At 36.2% G+C, this 12,378-nt stretch overlaps 3 protein-coding genes across 6 annotated transcripts in view; 1 reads left to right on the top strand and 2 right to left on the bottom strand.

Moving 5' to 3' along the window:
- LOC109544024 (ubiquitin carboxyl-terminal hydrolase 32) overlaps nt 1–6,244 on the bottom strand; it is an 18,942-nt gene extending 12,698 nt beyond the window's left edge. For 3 of the 4 annotated variants that reach the window (XM_019914008.2, XM_019914010.2, XM_019914011.2), the window contains exon 1: nt 5,892–6,243. In XM_019914008.2, coding sequence (XP_019769567.1) covers nt 5,892–5,949 — 58 coding nt within the window. In that variant the 5' untranslated portion in view covers nt 5,950–6,243. Of the gene's footprint in view, nt 1–5,891 lie in introns of all 4 variants that reach the window. The other variant, XM_019914009.2, reaches the window with a different exon arrangement.
- A 480-nt stretch (nt 6,245–6,724) lies between these two features.
- Nucleotides 6,725–9,703, top strand: LOC125503653 (chitinase-3-like protein 2; the record flags this gene model as incomplete). The annotated part of the gene is given in 8 exon segments (XM_048664371.1): nt 6,725–6,794; nt 7,339–7,490; nt 7,560–7,823; nt 7,884–8,010; nt 8,061–8,213; nt 8,559–8,648; nt 8,708–8,923; nt 8,980–9,703. Coding segments are annotated over 8 exon segments (1,416 nt in total). The 3' UTR covers nt 9,344–9,703.
- Nucleotides 9,457–11,698, bottom strand: LOC109544027 (NADH-cytochrome b5 reductase-like). The gene is made up of 2 exons (XM_019914015.2): nt 11,369–11,698; nt 9,457–11,263 (listed from the first exon to the last, which is right to left on the bottom strand). The coding sequence occupies exons 1-2, from the start codon at nt 11,585–11,587 to the stop codon at nt 10,697–10,699; spliced, it is 786 nt and encodes a 261-aa protein (XP_019769574.2). The 5' UTR covers nt 11,588–11,698; the 3' UTR covers nt 9,457–10,696.
- Nucleotides 11,699–12,378: the final 680 nt, after the last annotated feature.

Raw genomic sequence — 12,378 nt, 5'->3', positions numbered from 1 at the left:
CTTTCCATGTTCCGGCTGTAACGCGAAACCCAAAAACTAAATCTCCTCACTGTTGATCAATGCCGTTTCCAAATAACAGGCTGTTTAAATAGATAAAATAATAATTCAAAAAGCAACGTGGAATAATGGAACAAAGCAAAGCTAACAACATAAACAAATAGTTGGAATTCATTTAAAATCGCCGTTTATTAGTTTGTTTTAAACATCACTTAAGTTAAATAATTTCAACTCGTCAAGCACCTAACTGGTACTTGTCAGCGACATTTTCTGATCTGACTGTTTGAAAATCGTAAAAATTCTAAGTTAAACTGCCCGAAAATGTCCGAAGAATTCTACACAAGAAAACTGATCATACCGAAAGGCGTTTTGGAATCCGGCAAAAATATCGTGGAAATTCCCGAGGCTTGCGAGGACTCCCGAGTGCTCATTGCCAAGTTGCAGCCGAAAAAAGGCAAACCTTCCTCCCGGTTTGGAGGAGGATCCGCCCCTTGTGGAACGTGCGGCTCATCCGCACAGCCTCAAAGGAATGCGTCCCGCCATAGAATGGCTTCAAGCCACAAGGAAAATCTTCCAGAAGGAATGGTGCCTGATGAACTGGACTATGGAATTATCAACCAATCCCTGGCTGACTTGGAACATGTGGAGATTCGGGAATTTAAGAACGTACAAGAGAAAATGAGGCGTTTCCAGGATGCACGCAGAGATCTGGTGATTAGTGTCCTCACTCTGCACGAAGCAGATGTTTCCGACTGAGAAGATCCAAGATTTTAGCTCGCAACGAATTTATCTATAGGTTTTGCAGCCGATAAAAATCCACACAAACGCCAGCACTTGTGGTTTATTAATTTAGAGAAATAAACAATTCCAATACTACCAGAATGTTAATGCTGTAGTCACCTACTTAAAGAAAACCACCATGCTAAACGTGCAACCAAACAATAAACGCTGACCTTTTGACGGCAATTACCGTCGATCCATGAAACGTTTTGGTTCTATTAATGTATTTCCTTCAAATTTCAAAGAACAAAAAAATGGTATGTGACAGAACACCTAATTGCCACATTTTTAAGACCAGCGTCAACGATCCCATGGCAAGGTCTCAAGCTGCTCAACCAAAAATAGGACTATTTTATGGATCCCCAGCCTTGAGTAGGAAGATTAGATATAATTGTTTAATTTACTTGAATGAAATTGCTCGCTTCTTGCGGAAATTATCTTTTCAACTCAAGATTTCGAGCGCAATTTTAAATCAGAATAGCAACCGCAAATGATAAACGAGGAATTCGTTCGATTTTTATCCATCGGAGGGGAACTTTACGAAATTATGGCGGAAATAGAAATGAGCATAAATTCGGCAAAAAAATGTACGAATTATCTATTTAATTTACTAAGTAAACCTCTTGAACAACTCGCCTGGGATTTTTGAAAAATTGTGATAATTCACAGTGAACCTCGATAGTTGATGAATATTTCGCCACACTGATGACTTTGTAATGAAAGCTGAACCACGAGCCGATAAGCCTCAGTCCATTATTAATAAAAGCTTTATTAGAAATTATAATATTTAGGTGATTGAGCGGCAGTCTGGCAAACTTCACAATGTTGAGAAGCTTTCGAATAAAAACTGAATCGAAAAAACCAAAATAGTTCTCGAAAGGGTCTGAAGAAGTCTGATTAATCAGGTATTTCCAACCGTTTCCGAGATAGAAGCTATTGAACCTCAACTGCCGCGCAAAAGTTGGATTTCTCATTTTAACTATTCCAAAGCGCGAAATTTCTGATCAAGCCTAAATTGAAAAAGATAGTTTTCGCCATTCTCTATCAAAAAGTTCTAATATGTATTTGAATATAATCAGCGGTTCCCGAGATATACACGAAAATGTGCAAGGATTAATCAAAATGTGATCGTCATTCTTTGTTTCCGCGGGATGAATAAAAGCTAGCTTTACTAAAGGAATAAAAATATATTTCCTATAGGTACTTGTCGATAATAATTCAATTACGCGATACACTGAGCAAACAATATGCTTAGTAAGTGAATAGTTTTTGAGATATCAACCAAGTCAATATGAACTCGAAGTATCTAAATATTTGCCCAGCCAGATTCCAGTGAAGTTGTACTATGGAAATCAAGTACCCTTTGTTCCTATACATATAAAGGTTACATAATTAATGGATTTAGGCAATATATATTAACCAGTTATTTTACAACAGTGGATGAAACTTGCAAGGTTTTGTCTAGAGAAACGTATCAGAAAAGAATAATTGGATAAATTCCAAACGGCTATTAGGTCCAAGAGATAACAGCAGATAAAGTTGGGAAACTATTGTTCCTAGACTCAAAACTGATAAAACCACTCATATATGAATACAACCGGGGTTTCGAGTCGTATAAATTTAAAGTATTTGTAAGAAGGATACCCATCTTTGATTGTAATGCTCGTAAATAAACTTGATAAGAGACTATTGCGTCCGAACTTTTCCCGTAATCAATTCTCGGATAAACTAACGAAAATCTATACAATTTTCTAGTGCATCTTACTCCAAGATTTTTCCTATTACACTCTGACCCATTTACATGCCTTATCGATTGTCTGACTGCATCATGCAATTGTTCAAGCTTGAATATATTGTACAATAAAACCGTGAAAACAAATCGGATAACCGTCACACTATTATTAGATCCCAGAACGATAAAACAAACTGGAATCCTTGAATTACATTGTTTGCCAGAATTTGATTGCAAAAATTCTAATCGGCAAGCTTATTTTGCGCTATCTTGAGTACGTCCTCTTCAATTAAAAATCAATAAATATGAAAATTACCATCGTTTAAACAATTCCGTAATGTCGCTCGTAATCTATCGTAACGTATACCGGCGGTATGGAATATGGGATATAAAAAAACATCGTTCACTGATGGCTAAGTGAAAGCAAATACGATCTATGTAGTTTCTTTCTTGTAAATTGCTTTTATCATTCATCTGGCTCTTAACAAATTAGCAATATCAGACACCAACTGTATTATTTTTATGTTTAACAGTTTTGCAAATGCTTACTATTATATATCAGTTCAATCACTGGCAGAAACTCGCCTGTTTTTTTTTATTAAAAAGCCTGACTAATTTTTCAAAGCTTGCAATTAACAAAGCATCTCAACAGTATCTCTGGCATTGAGTTTAATAGGGATTTTTTTAAATTGCGCTATTTAAACGGTTTTTATCTTGACTTAAATCTAGAGTGGGTTTGTTCCGTCGATTATTTTAATAATAACAGAGCGTCCCGTTTCAGTTTATCTGGAAGAGTGGCTTGATTTATCTTGGATGAGTTTCAGACCGGAAGATTATCTGAGTGACTCAGATAATAGTTATGATTGATAGCGCACAAGTCCGTTTTTCTTAATGTTTCCCATGCACACAACCATCAAAAATTCGATTGAGAACCACCTGGTGGCTATGGCAAATTATTGCTTAAACAATAGAAAGTTTGGAGCCCTTTATTGACCCGAAATATCATCAAGATCGATCAATCGAGGAGCGTTCCAAAAACAAACAAATCCAGTCGCCAAACCGTCCCAAATTAGGAAATTTTCCGGCCTTTCTATCAATTCAACGCCTCAAAATGGCTCTGAACCATACCAATCGGATAAGAAAGTGAACACGAACATTGGAAAATCACAGAAAACAAGATAAGGGCAACAGGAGCAACACAATTTATTACATCGGTGGAAACCAATTAAACTAGACAGATCCAAATAGGCATTTCATAGTATCGAATCACGTGCACTTCTGGCACTTGGAAATTCAAATTCTGCTGAAAAAAAGATCGATGTTAAATATCTTCTAGAAAACCCTGCAGTATCTTCACGAACTCAACTTGCCTCAGGAATTTTGGTTGGACAATACTGAAGAGGTGGAAGTAGATGAAGCAGAAATAAAGTGCAATTGCTTCCAAGATGATCACGAATTGCACGTTTAAAAACAGTTTATTTGGTTTTTTATCAAAATAATTTAACGTTTACTTTGGATGATTTTATTAAGAGGTTTTTATAAAACTATGGCCTGTATTGCATTTTCCAAAACAATACATATTTCCAGAAGTGCGTCCAAACAAAACCAGACAGGTACCGATGTAATTAAATTTTTCAGTTTTCTGCGTTATTTGTGAAGAAAAAAAATATTTTGCATGTTTTTGGCAAAATACTGCACTTACTTGCTGTATAATTAAAAAAAAAATCCTTATCACTTCTAGAATTATTCAGATATTTCTTGAAGGGTGTTTTTTTTTGGTGTGCCACTGAAGTCTGACCACAGACTTTCAAATTTCTTCTTTAATTTAGAAACATTCTTGCTTCTTGCATTTTTTTAGTACCGATCAGCGTTTTTTCGTGCTTTTCTGATACCTTGCAAATAACTGGAAACAGTGGCAGATACAAAAACGATGCAAGAGCCAAAAAAGTTTCTAAATTAAACAAAGAATTTGAAAAAAATCGGTTGTCTGATAAATTGCACTGTATTAACTGGTTTATGGTAATGGTATTATGGTAATCAAATAATACAAATCAAATAGCTTGAATGATTAATGATTTGATGTTTTCTCCACAAACTGCACTGTTCCTCTAAAACGGCTGACATTAAGGTTTTGGACTAAAAGCACCTTTTTTATGTACAAAACGTAAGCTATCAAAAAGCGACTGTTTTCAGCAGCGTAGAATTTAGGGGCAAATTAGTCTCATCGATCTCAAATAGTTCCCCAAACATCCTGCAAAATCTAAACAATATTTTCACTCTGTACTGCACGTTGTCATGAGTTTCCCTTCAATTTTTTAATATCCCACACTCATTGTATAACCAGTTATTCAGTTCAAACGTAAACGTGGTTAAAAGCCTCTAAGGAAAATTAAATTTATTGCCAGTATAATTTAGCGATAATTATAGTTTCCCATTGTTGAATTAGTTGCGCTAATTATATACATTTAATATTTAATGTACTGATTTAGTTTTAGCTACATATGAAGCACGTTAATGTGGAATAAGTGGCGATTTTTCGAAGCTAAATATGTTGATGTGGTTGAAATGAGGAGATAATTGACTGTGTCCACAAACAATTTGCAATAAAAAGTAGGTACATGCTAAAGTAGACCTTTGAACCTGCCTCATCGCGAAACCAGTTACTGTATGGGTACTAAAATTTACATTCTAGAAACCCGTAATGAAACGTTTTCATCAATGATTAATCCACAGGTAGATGCTCAGAGCTGATGAAAACATGCTTAACCCACTGATGCTTTGCTGCAACTGCTTCATTGGCTTATCATCTCAATAAACAAGATGTGAGAATGGAAAATAATCCTACATGATAGCGGTGGTTTAATAACATTACAAAATACATATAGCAGATATACCTAGACCACGTAATCAAACGATTCTGCAGCAACTTATAAACATATCATTAATTGATAGTTAACAAAGTGCTATTTGTGGAGCGCAATTTGAAACCCCAGCAACATTATGCAATGAACAATACTCCAACAAGCATAAATAAGGAATTCGCTGAAATGTTTGTTCTGTATGCGATATTACGCACATTGAACAGTGACAACGGAAACCAGCCGCTCTAATAGCATAATTATTGTTCCACTAATGTTAGATCAATTAGCTTAATAATGGGGCAACAAAGTGCACAGCACAAAGCCAACACAGGGATTGGGACTTTAAAGTTAAAAGAGAACGCACGATACGCGGAATTCGGTGCTTTCCGTTGCCGTAAGGCATTTAAATTTAATTTTACACACCGAATTATCATAATGGTATTTATGTTCTAGCATACCAATCATGTGATAGGGAATGTGAAGAGCATATTATGGGAAAACGGGCATGCAAGTGCACTTACTTCGCTTGACGGCATCCTCGTAGCTTAGGCAAGCCCTTTTCGAGTCTTTTGCACCCATTTTTTTATATTTTTACATAGTCTCTGGTCACTTATAACAACAAATAACGTTCACGCACATTATTCAACCACTATTATGACAGCCATATATAAACTATAAACACTGCCTTGAAGTCTGACACTCTCGATGTCAAATTGAATCATTCGATTCCGAATTATTCTGTCCTTCTAACTCCACTTCGAACAAAAACCACACACTTCTAGCCGCTTCTAGATAGAATTACTGTTTCTACTGACACTCCACTTCACTGATACCAATTGGAATGAGAGATTTGTCAATAAAAATATTATCTGACATTTTTATTATCTACGCCCTGGCATAGACCGCAGAGATGGCGTCCCGTCGCCTGCCCAACGTTGCAATATTCCTTTTTTTTATTTAGTCCAATTCTTTTTTTAAAATTTGCTGACCTTTAATCCGCAAGTCAATGGCTTTTTTCAGTAGCAGCGTAAAGCGCAGTAAAGAGGCGTGAATAAAATATTGATATTGGACAGACGTGAGAAATTCCTAATAGAAACTTTGTAACATTGTATAGCATATGCAAGTGTCGCTTTAATTGTCAGCATAGATAAAGACGAGTATTGTCAATTGTCAGTGCCCATTGAGGTTAGACACAAAATATCCCCCCTGGGGTATGTTCTGTGGAGGTTAGAGTTCTATTTACGTTTTACCTGTCATAAATCATCAAAAGATTATGTTTTCTAACAGTGTTTCTGCATTGGTGCTTGATTATCAGATATTCCGCTTTTAACCTACTCGTCTTTATCTATGCTTTTAACTCTGCGCTGATAAGCCATGTTTTCAGAGGAGCACAACCAATACGTTCTCCTGCACAGGGTTCGCAGGTATTTTCAGTTTGTTTACCTTGAGGAAACTTATTCTCATTGCCTTATAGATTTCGGTTTTATTGTGCTGTTATTCACAAACTTTTGCGGCAAACAGCCTAACAACCTTTCAACTCATCAGAGCTCGATCAGTCACAAAGTAATCAGTTCAGATAAAAAAGCTGATTGTTCTTGGCCTTTTTAAGCGTAGCCAGTGGTCACAGGCCCAAGAACTTAAACTTATACAGGGGGAAATCGAAGGGGCATGTTAATCAATATCTGAACAGCCAGTGAAGTTACAGACAACAGGGAGAAAAGATCCAAGGCAAAAAAAATTGCTAAGGCAATAAAAATGCCCAATTGAACGCTACCTACTACCTTAAATCTGCCCCCGTAAAGGAGCGAAAACCGCTATTTCAAGAACCAAAGCTTCCGTATTTTCAGTGCTTTTGGCAAACTTGCCAAATTGAACAAATAATCTAAAGTTTTCGCATATAAATATCAAGCTGTTCATTTTCAATTCGTTTAAATTATGCAAAACCTACAGAGCTTTTGTTTGTTATAGAACTCCTGTGTATTTGGACAGAAAAACTCTGCTTATAGTAGGATGCCTTATCCTAGCAGTGACCGTGTTTTGTGCCACTGATATGATCCTGTTTGGCATTTACAAAAATCTAGTTTATCCAAAGAATGGATTAAACACGTTTGTTTCGAGTGGTACGTAGTATCAGGATAACAGGCAATTTGAGAATGATTTAAACGAAATATTATATATAAATGTTGCAGAAAATCTGGAAAACAGCAGATATAGAGCAATCGCATACAGTAACACGCATCCAAACAAGAACGTAACAGAAATCCCGAAGTTCGTACACAATTATCAACCAGATCATGCTCCCAATGCACTGCGGCTGGTCTGTTATTTTAATTTTCCTGCCAATGACCAGTCAATGCAGGTCAGTGATATTGATCCCAATTTATGCACCCATTTGAATCTGGCCTTTGCCAGTGTGGTCAATAACAGTCTTTATCTGGATAATGAACAATTAAGTAAGAATTCAGTTGTTTTTGCTGAATTCAAAATACTTATCCAGTCTGCGACTTTTTCAGGCTTTTTAGCAGAAATAATCAAACTGAAACAAACCAATGAAAATCTGAAGGTTTTAGTGTCAGTGGGTGGGGCTGGGAACCAGAACGGTTTTCCAGAAATGGTGAAAAACCACACCAACAGAAAAATGTAATTGCGTTCTCAAACAATCCACAAGGTTTCAAGTGTATGCTTTCTAGATTTATCAAATCAGTCTGGGATTATGTGCAGCAGCTTAACATTGATGGAGTGGATTTGGACTGGGAATTTCCAGGGGCTCAAATTAATTACGACCCCAATCAGAGAATGCATTTCACGCAACTTTTATCCGAAATGAGAAAATCAATTGCCAGGTGAAACGCATTAAAACACGTTTTTTCCATAAAAAAATGCATTTTCTAGAACTTTTTTTTCAATCAAAAGAGTGAGGCTTGAAACTGGTGAGTTTTTGGGGTTTGCAGGCCGTCGAATAAAACAATGTCTTTCTCACGTTTTGCAAGCACCGCTGGCTTGTATTCACATGCACAGAAGATGCATGTCGCTCGTGCTTCGAAACATCAGGAAGAAATTGTTTTCCACCACGACCTAAAACCCCGCAAAACTCACCAGTTTCAACTTTTTTTAAATTCCCGTAACGGGATCCGACAATTTTGTTTGGAATTGCAAAAATGAGCGCACTTTACCTAAGGATTTTTCAGACAAGACAAATACAAAGTTTTCCTAACTGTTGCTGTAGCTGCGATTACCGATATCGTCGATGTATCTTACGATGTTGCTTATATGAACGAGTGAGTTTCTGACAATTTTTCCAATTGAAGTGGTACATTAAATTGGCAATTTTTTCCAGATATGTGGACTTTGTCAACCTGATGAGCTACGATTTTCACTACTTTACAAGCGTCACCCCTTTCACCGGAATAAATTCGCCCCTGTACGAAACCTCCAGTGAAAAGTACTTCTTAACAACCTTAAATATAAACTATTCCAGTCACTACTGGAATTATCTTGGAATGGACAAGAGTAAGATTGTGATTGGGCTGCCCACTTATGGGCACAGCTTCAGGTATTGATTGAGCAGAATACCAGCGAATCAGTGGGCAATTTTGACTGATTTTCCAGGTTGGTAAATTCCAACAGCCATGATTTGTATGCTCCAGCTTCTGGCTATGGGAAACTGGGCAATTTGGGATTTGCTTCATATCCAATGATTTGCAATTTTCTACAAAAGAACCACATCACGCCGGTTTTCGATATGGAAAACTTCAGCCCATATGCGGCAAAGTATTACGAATGGATTTCGTTTGATGATTCGCAAAGTCTCACGTATAAAGCGGAATTTATTAAAAGCCACAATTTTGGCGGCGCAATGGTTTACTGTTTAAATGCCGATGACTTTAAAGGTATTTGTAATATGGGTGTTATAGCAGGCACGAAATTTCCGCTGATAAGTTCGATAAAAAATGCATTGGACGGTGCAACTTGAGGGATTAATCTGAAGAATGTAAGGTAGGGTAAGATCGTTGAAGTACAAAGGAGTATTATTGGCTGAATGTTTCACTTCGGTATATCGGGTACCACGTGTGTTTGAGCAAAAGGTTTATTTTTGAAAAAGACTTAAAAAATCAGTATTTATTCGTTACCACTACAATACATGTTTTTTAAGGAATAATAGGCGATTCTTGGAATATTTGACTATATTTTAACTATTATTTTCTCAAGGCGTTGTTTAAGGCGGTTTTAAAGCTTAGCTTTAGGTAGAGGATGAGTGAGATGGTTGAAAATTTCATTTTTATGAGATAGTGAATATATAAGACTTCAGGCACATTAAATACCTTATTTATAATTGAATCTTTATTTATTGCGGTCACAGGAATATTTGCTTCCTTACAGGCAAATGGCTGTATTTTGCAGATAAAGTCACCATTTAATACTATCTGTGATATTGACTTATCAAGGGTAAATTTAGATTAAATTAATTAGAAAACTGGGATGGTTGTAGTAACAACAGGCTAAATTAGCAGAAACTGTTCTCATGATTATCGACTTTCAACCTAACGCAAGTACAAAGTTTAGTAATATACAGTTATTATACAAACATGGGCCTGAATATTTACAATTTCACATGTGTGAGCTCAAGTCGCTAAAATTGTATACGATTTTTATCGGAAAGGAGCGAGGAATGCAACGAGTTGATTGATAAAATTGTTATCGGCTTCAGATCAAAAATAATCGATATTTAACCGCCAATATTGTTCTTATTGTAGATTAAAACACTAAATGTGCGTAAGTCTTAGGTCGAAACCTATGGATTGAGCGCAAAAAAACACGCATGGGAAATTTTTACCAGATCGAAAATTTTCTAGGGGTAGAAGTCGATATTTTCAAACAATATCAAATCTCTCAAAATAGCTCGATTTCTACATCATTTTCATTCATTTTGAGAAAACGAGGAAAAAAGCTTACTGAAAAAACTTTTAATATTTATTATTTATTGAAATTGTTCATCGAAAAAATTTTATTGGTATTTTTGGACGATTTTAAGCGATTTTCAACCGATGATATCTTCCTTATCAAAGAGCAAAATACTATAAATATGTGCATATAGAGTAGCTTCTTAGGAGAAAAACCACGCACTGAAATGGAAAAACACGCACGTTAAAAGTTTTGCTAGACTTAGGCCCTTCAGATCGCAAAAATTTGGTTGATTTTTAAGGCTCACGATCATCAACCGACTATGGCTTGAACCGTCCTCTTTTGTATATTTCCTTAATTTGAAATCCTGTACATTTAGGCGAAGGAACTGGGAAAGCTGACATGCAAACTTAACATAGAAAATTTAAAACACTGTAATATTTTCTTTTGCTACATTGCACTCCAATAGAATATTTTTGATATTATCACAGAAGCTCTGAGAACCACATATCAGTACTTTAAAACTACCCTTCACTGATTCCATGAATCTTTGAATATCCTCAACGGTAATTCTATTAAAATGTACAATTTCGTTGTATTTTTTGTCAAAGCTGTGCTTGTTTGGCCCCGATATGAACAGTTCGCATTGGAAATTCCAATAATCTTTCAGCTTGTACAATTCGTCCCTGAGCAAAATGTTCTTTTCTTGGCAGCAAAAAATCAATGTGAGAAAACAGTAGCAGTCTTCGTTATTTAACATTTTGATCAGTATATTGTAAAATGGAGCTAAACCAGTACCTTGGGCTATGAAAAGCATATGTTTCTGTTCGTAGTTTATCCGAAAATCCCCATAAGGTCCTCTCCAAAGTGTTTCAGTTCCAACCCGCAGTGTCTTGAACAGGTTGGAGGCGCGACCATTTTCATAGAGTTTTACCAGCACAGTGAAGCAATTTGAAACTTGATTTTCCACATAAATAGGAGTGTAGGCTTTCTGAAACATTTCCCCGTGTATTCTCCCTTTGAAGAGCAAGTACTGGCCAGGTTCATAGACAACGTTAGTACTTGCACTTTGGGGGCGACATTTTTCAGGTCTTACATACTGAAACGTGAAAAACCGCGAATCTTTAGTGTGGCCCTTCGTAGCAGCAAGCCTAAATACACTGTAGGAGGTCAATGAAAGACAGTTAGCGAGGGTTTGTGAGCTGCACTTTGCAGCCCTAAATTTTCTTAGCTGGTCTTCATAGACGTCCAAAATGCAAGGGCTGCACCCGGAATTACAACAGTCTGATTCATCGGGCTTGATTGGGGGCTCCATTTTTCCGTAAACTTTGCATAACGGATTAAATTAAATAAATAAAAGGGTGAATTTGAAAACTTATGTGATGTGTGAGCTAACCTAATTTTGGTGATTTTCGACAGATCATAGCGGTGTCTCACTCACACTCTCTGATCAGTGTTGTTGCTAGTTAGCGATGACGGCATAGGCGAGGTGCAATTTATATTTTTTAACGTTATTTAATTATCATCGGGTGTTTATGCTGCAAAAGTGATTTAAAAAATCTTATAAAAGGGAAAATTAATTGAATAAACTGAAAATGTTCAGAAGATGCTTAAAGTATTAAAATAGAAAAAATTTTAATAACTGGAGAAATTCCAGATCGTCTACTAAAAATATCCGTAATAAGTAAGTTATAATTTTGAATTTCGATGAGGAACTGATTCATTACAACATAAATAGTAATCGATTGGGCCCCACTTTTTCAGTTTGAAGATGTTTGCCATTCTGCAATTTAAATTGGAGTTTGGGATTGAGCCAAACAAAAATATTTATATGAAAAAACTGAGACGGTGTTCACAAGCGTGTTTCATTTGTTGCAGCGTTTTGCAATGGAATCCAGAAAAGTTCCTGCTAAAGGTGCGTCTAGATATAAGAAAAAATATGAAAATTCTCAAAATTGATACAATCGAATTAAAATTCTCTGCATCTAAGCTTGAGCTGGAAGATCGCCGAAGAAATAATAATCGTGAATAACGAAATCGATGTCTCTCGTTGCCTGCTTTGTTCAATCAACGCATTATTAACATTTTTGTACAAATGAGGCGCTT

Source organism: Dendroctonus ponderosae, unplaced genomic scaffold (genome assembly GCF_020466585.1).
Source record: "Dendroctonus ponderosae isolate FM_Combo_2020 unplaced genomic scaffold, Dpon_F_20191213v2 Dpon_F_20191213_217, whole genome shotgun sequence".
Taxonomy (NCBI): Eukaryota; Metazoa; Arthropoda; class Insecta; order Coleoptera; family Curculionidae; genus Dendroctonus; species Dendroctonus ponderosae.
This window is presented reverse-complemented; position numbering and strand designations above follow the sequence as displayed.

What these genes read in the sequence shown, in the direction of transcription:
- LOC109544027 (XM_019914015.2), bottom strand. Translation starts at nt 11,587, where the DNA reads ATGGAGCCCCCAATCAAGCCCGATGAATCAGACTGTTGTAATTCCGGG. An exon ending in GGTTTTTCACGTTTCAGTAT is followed by an intron (nt 11,264 to 11,368) that starts GTAAGACCTGAA and finishes GAAATGTTTCAG; the next exon opens with AAAGCCTACACTCCTATTTA.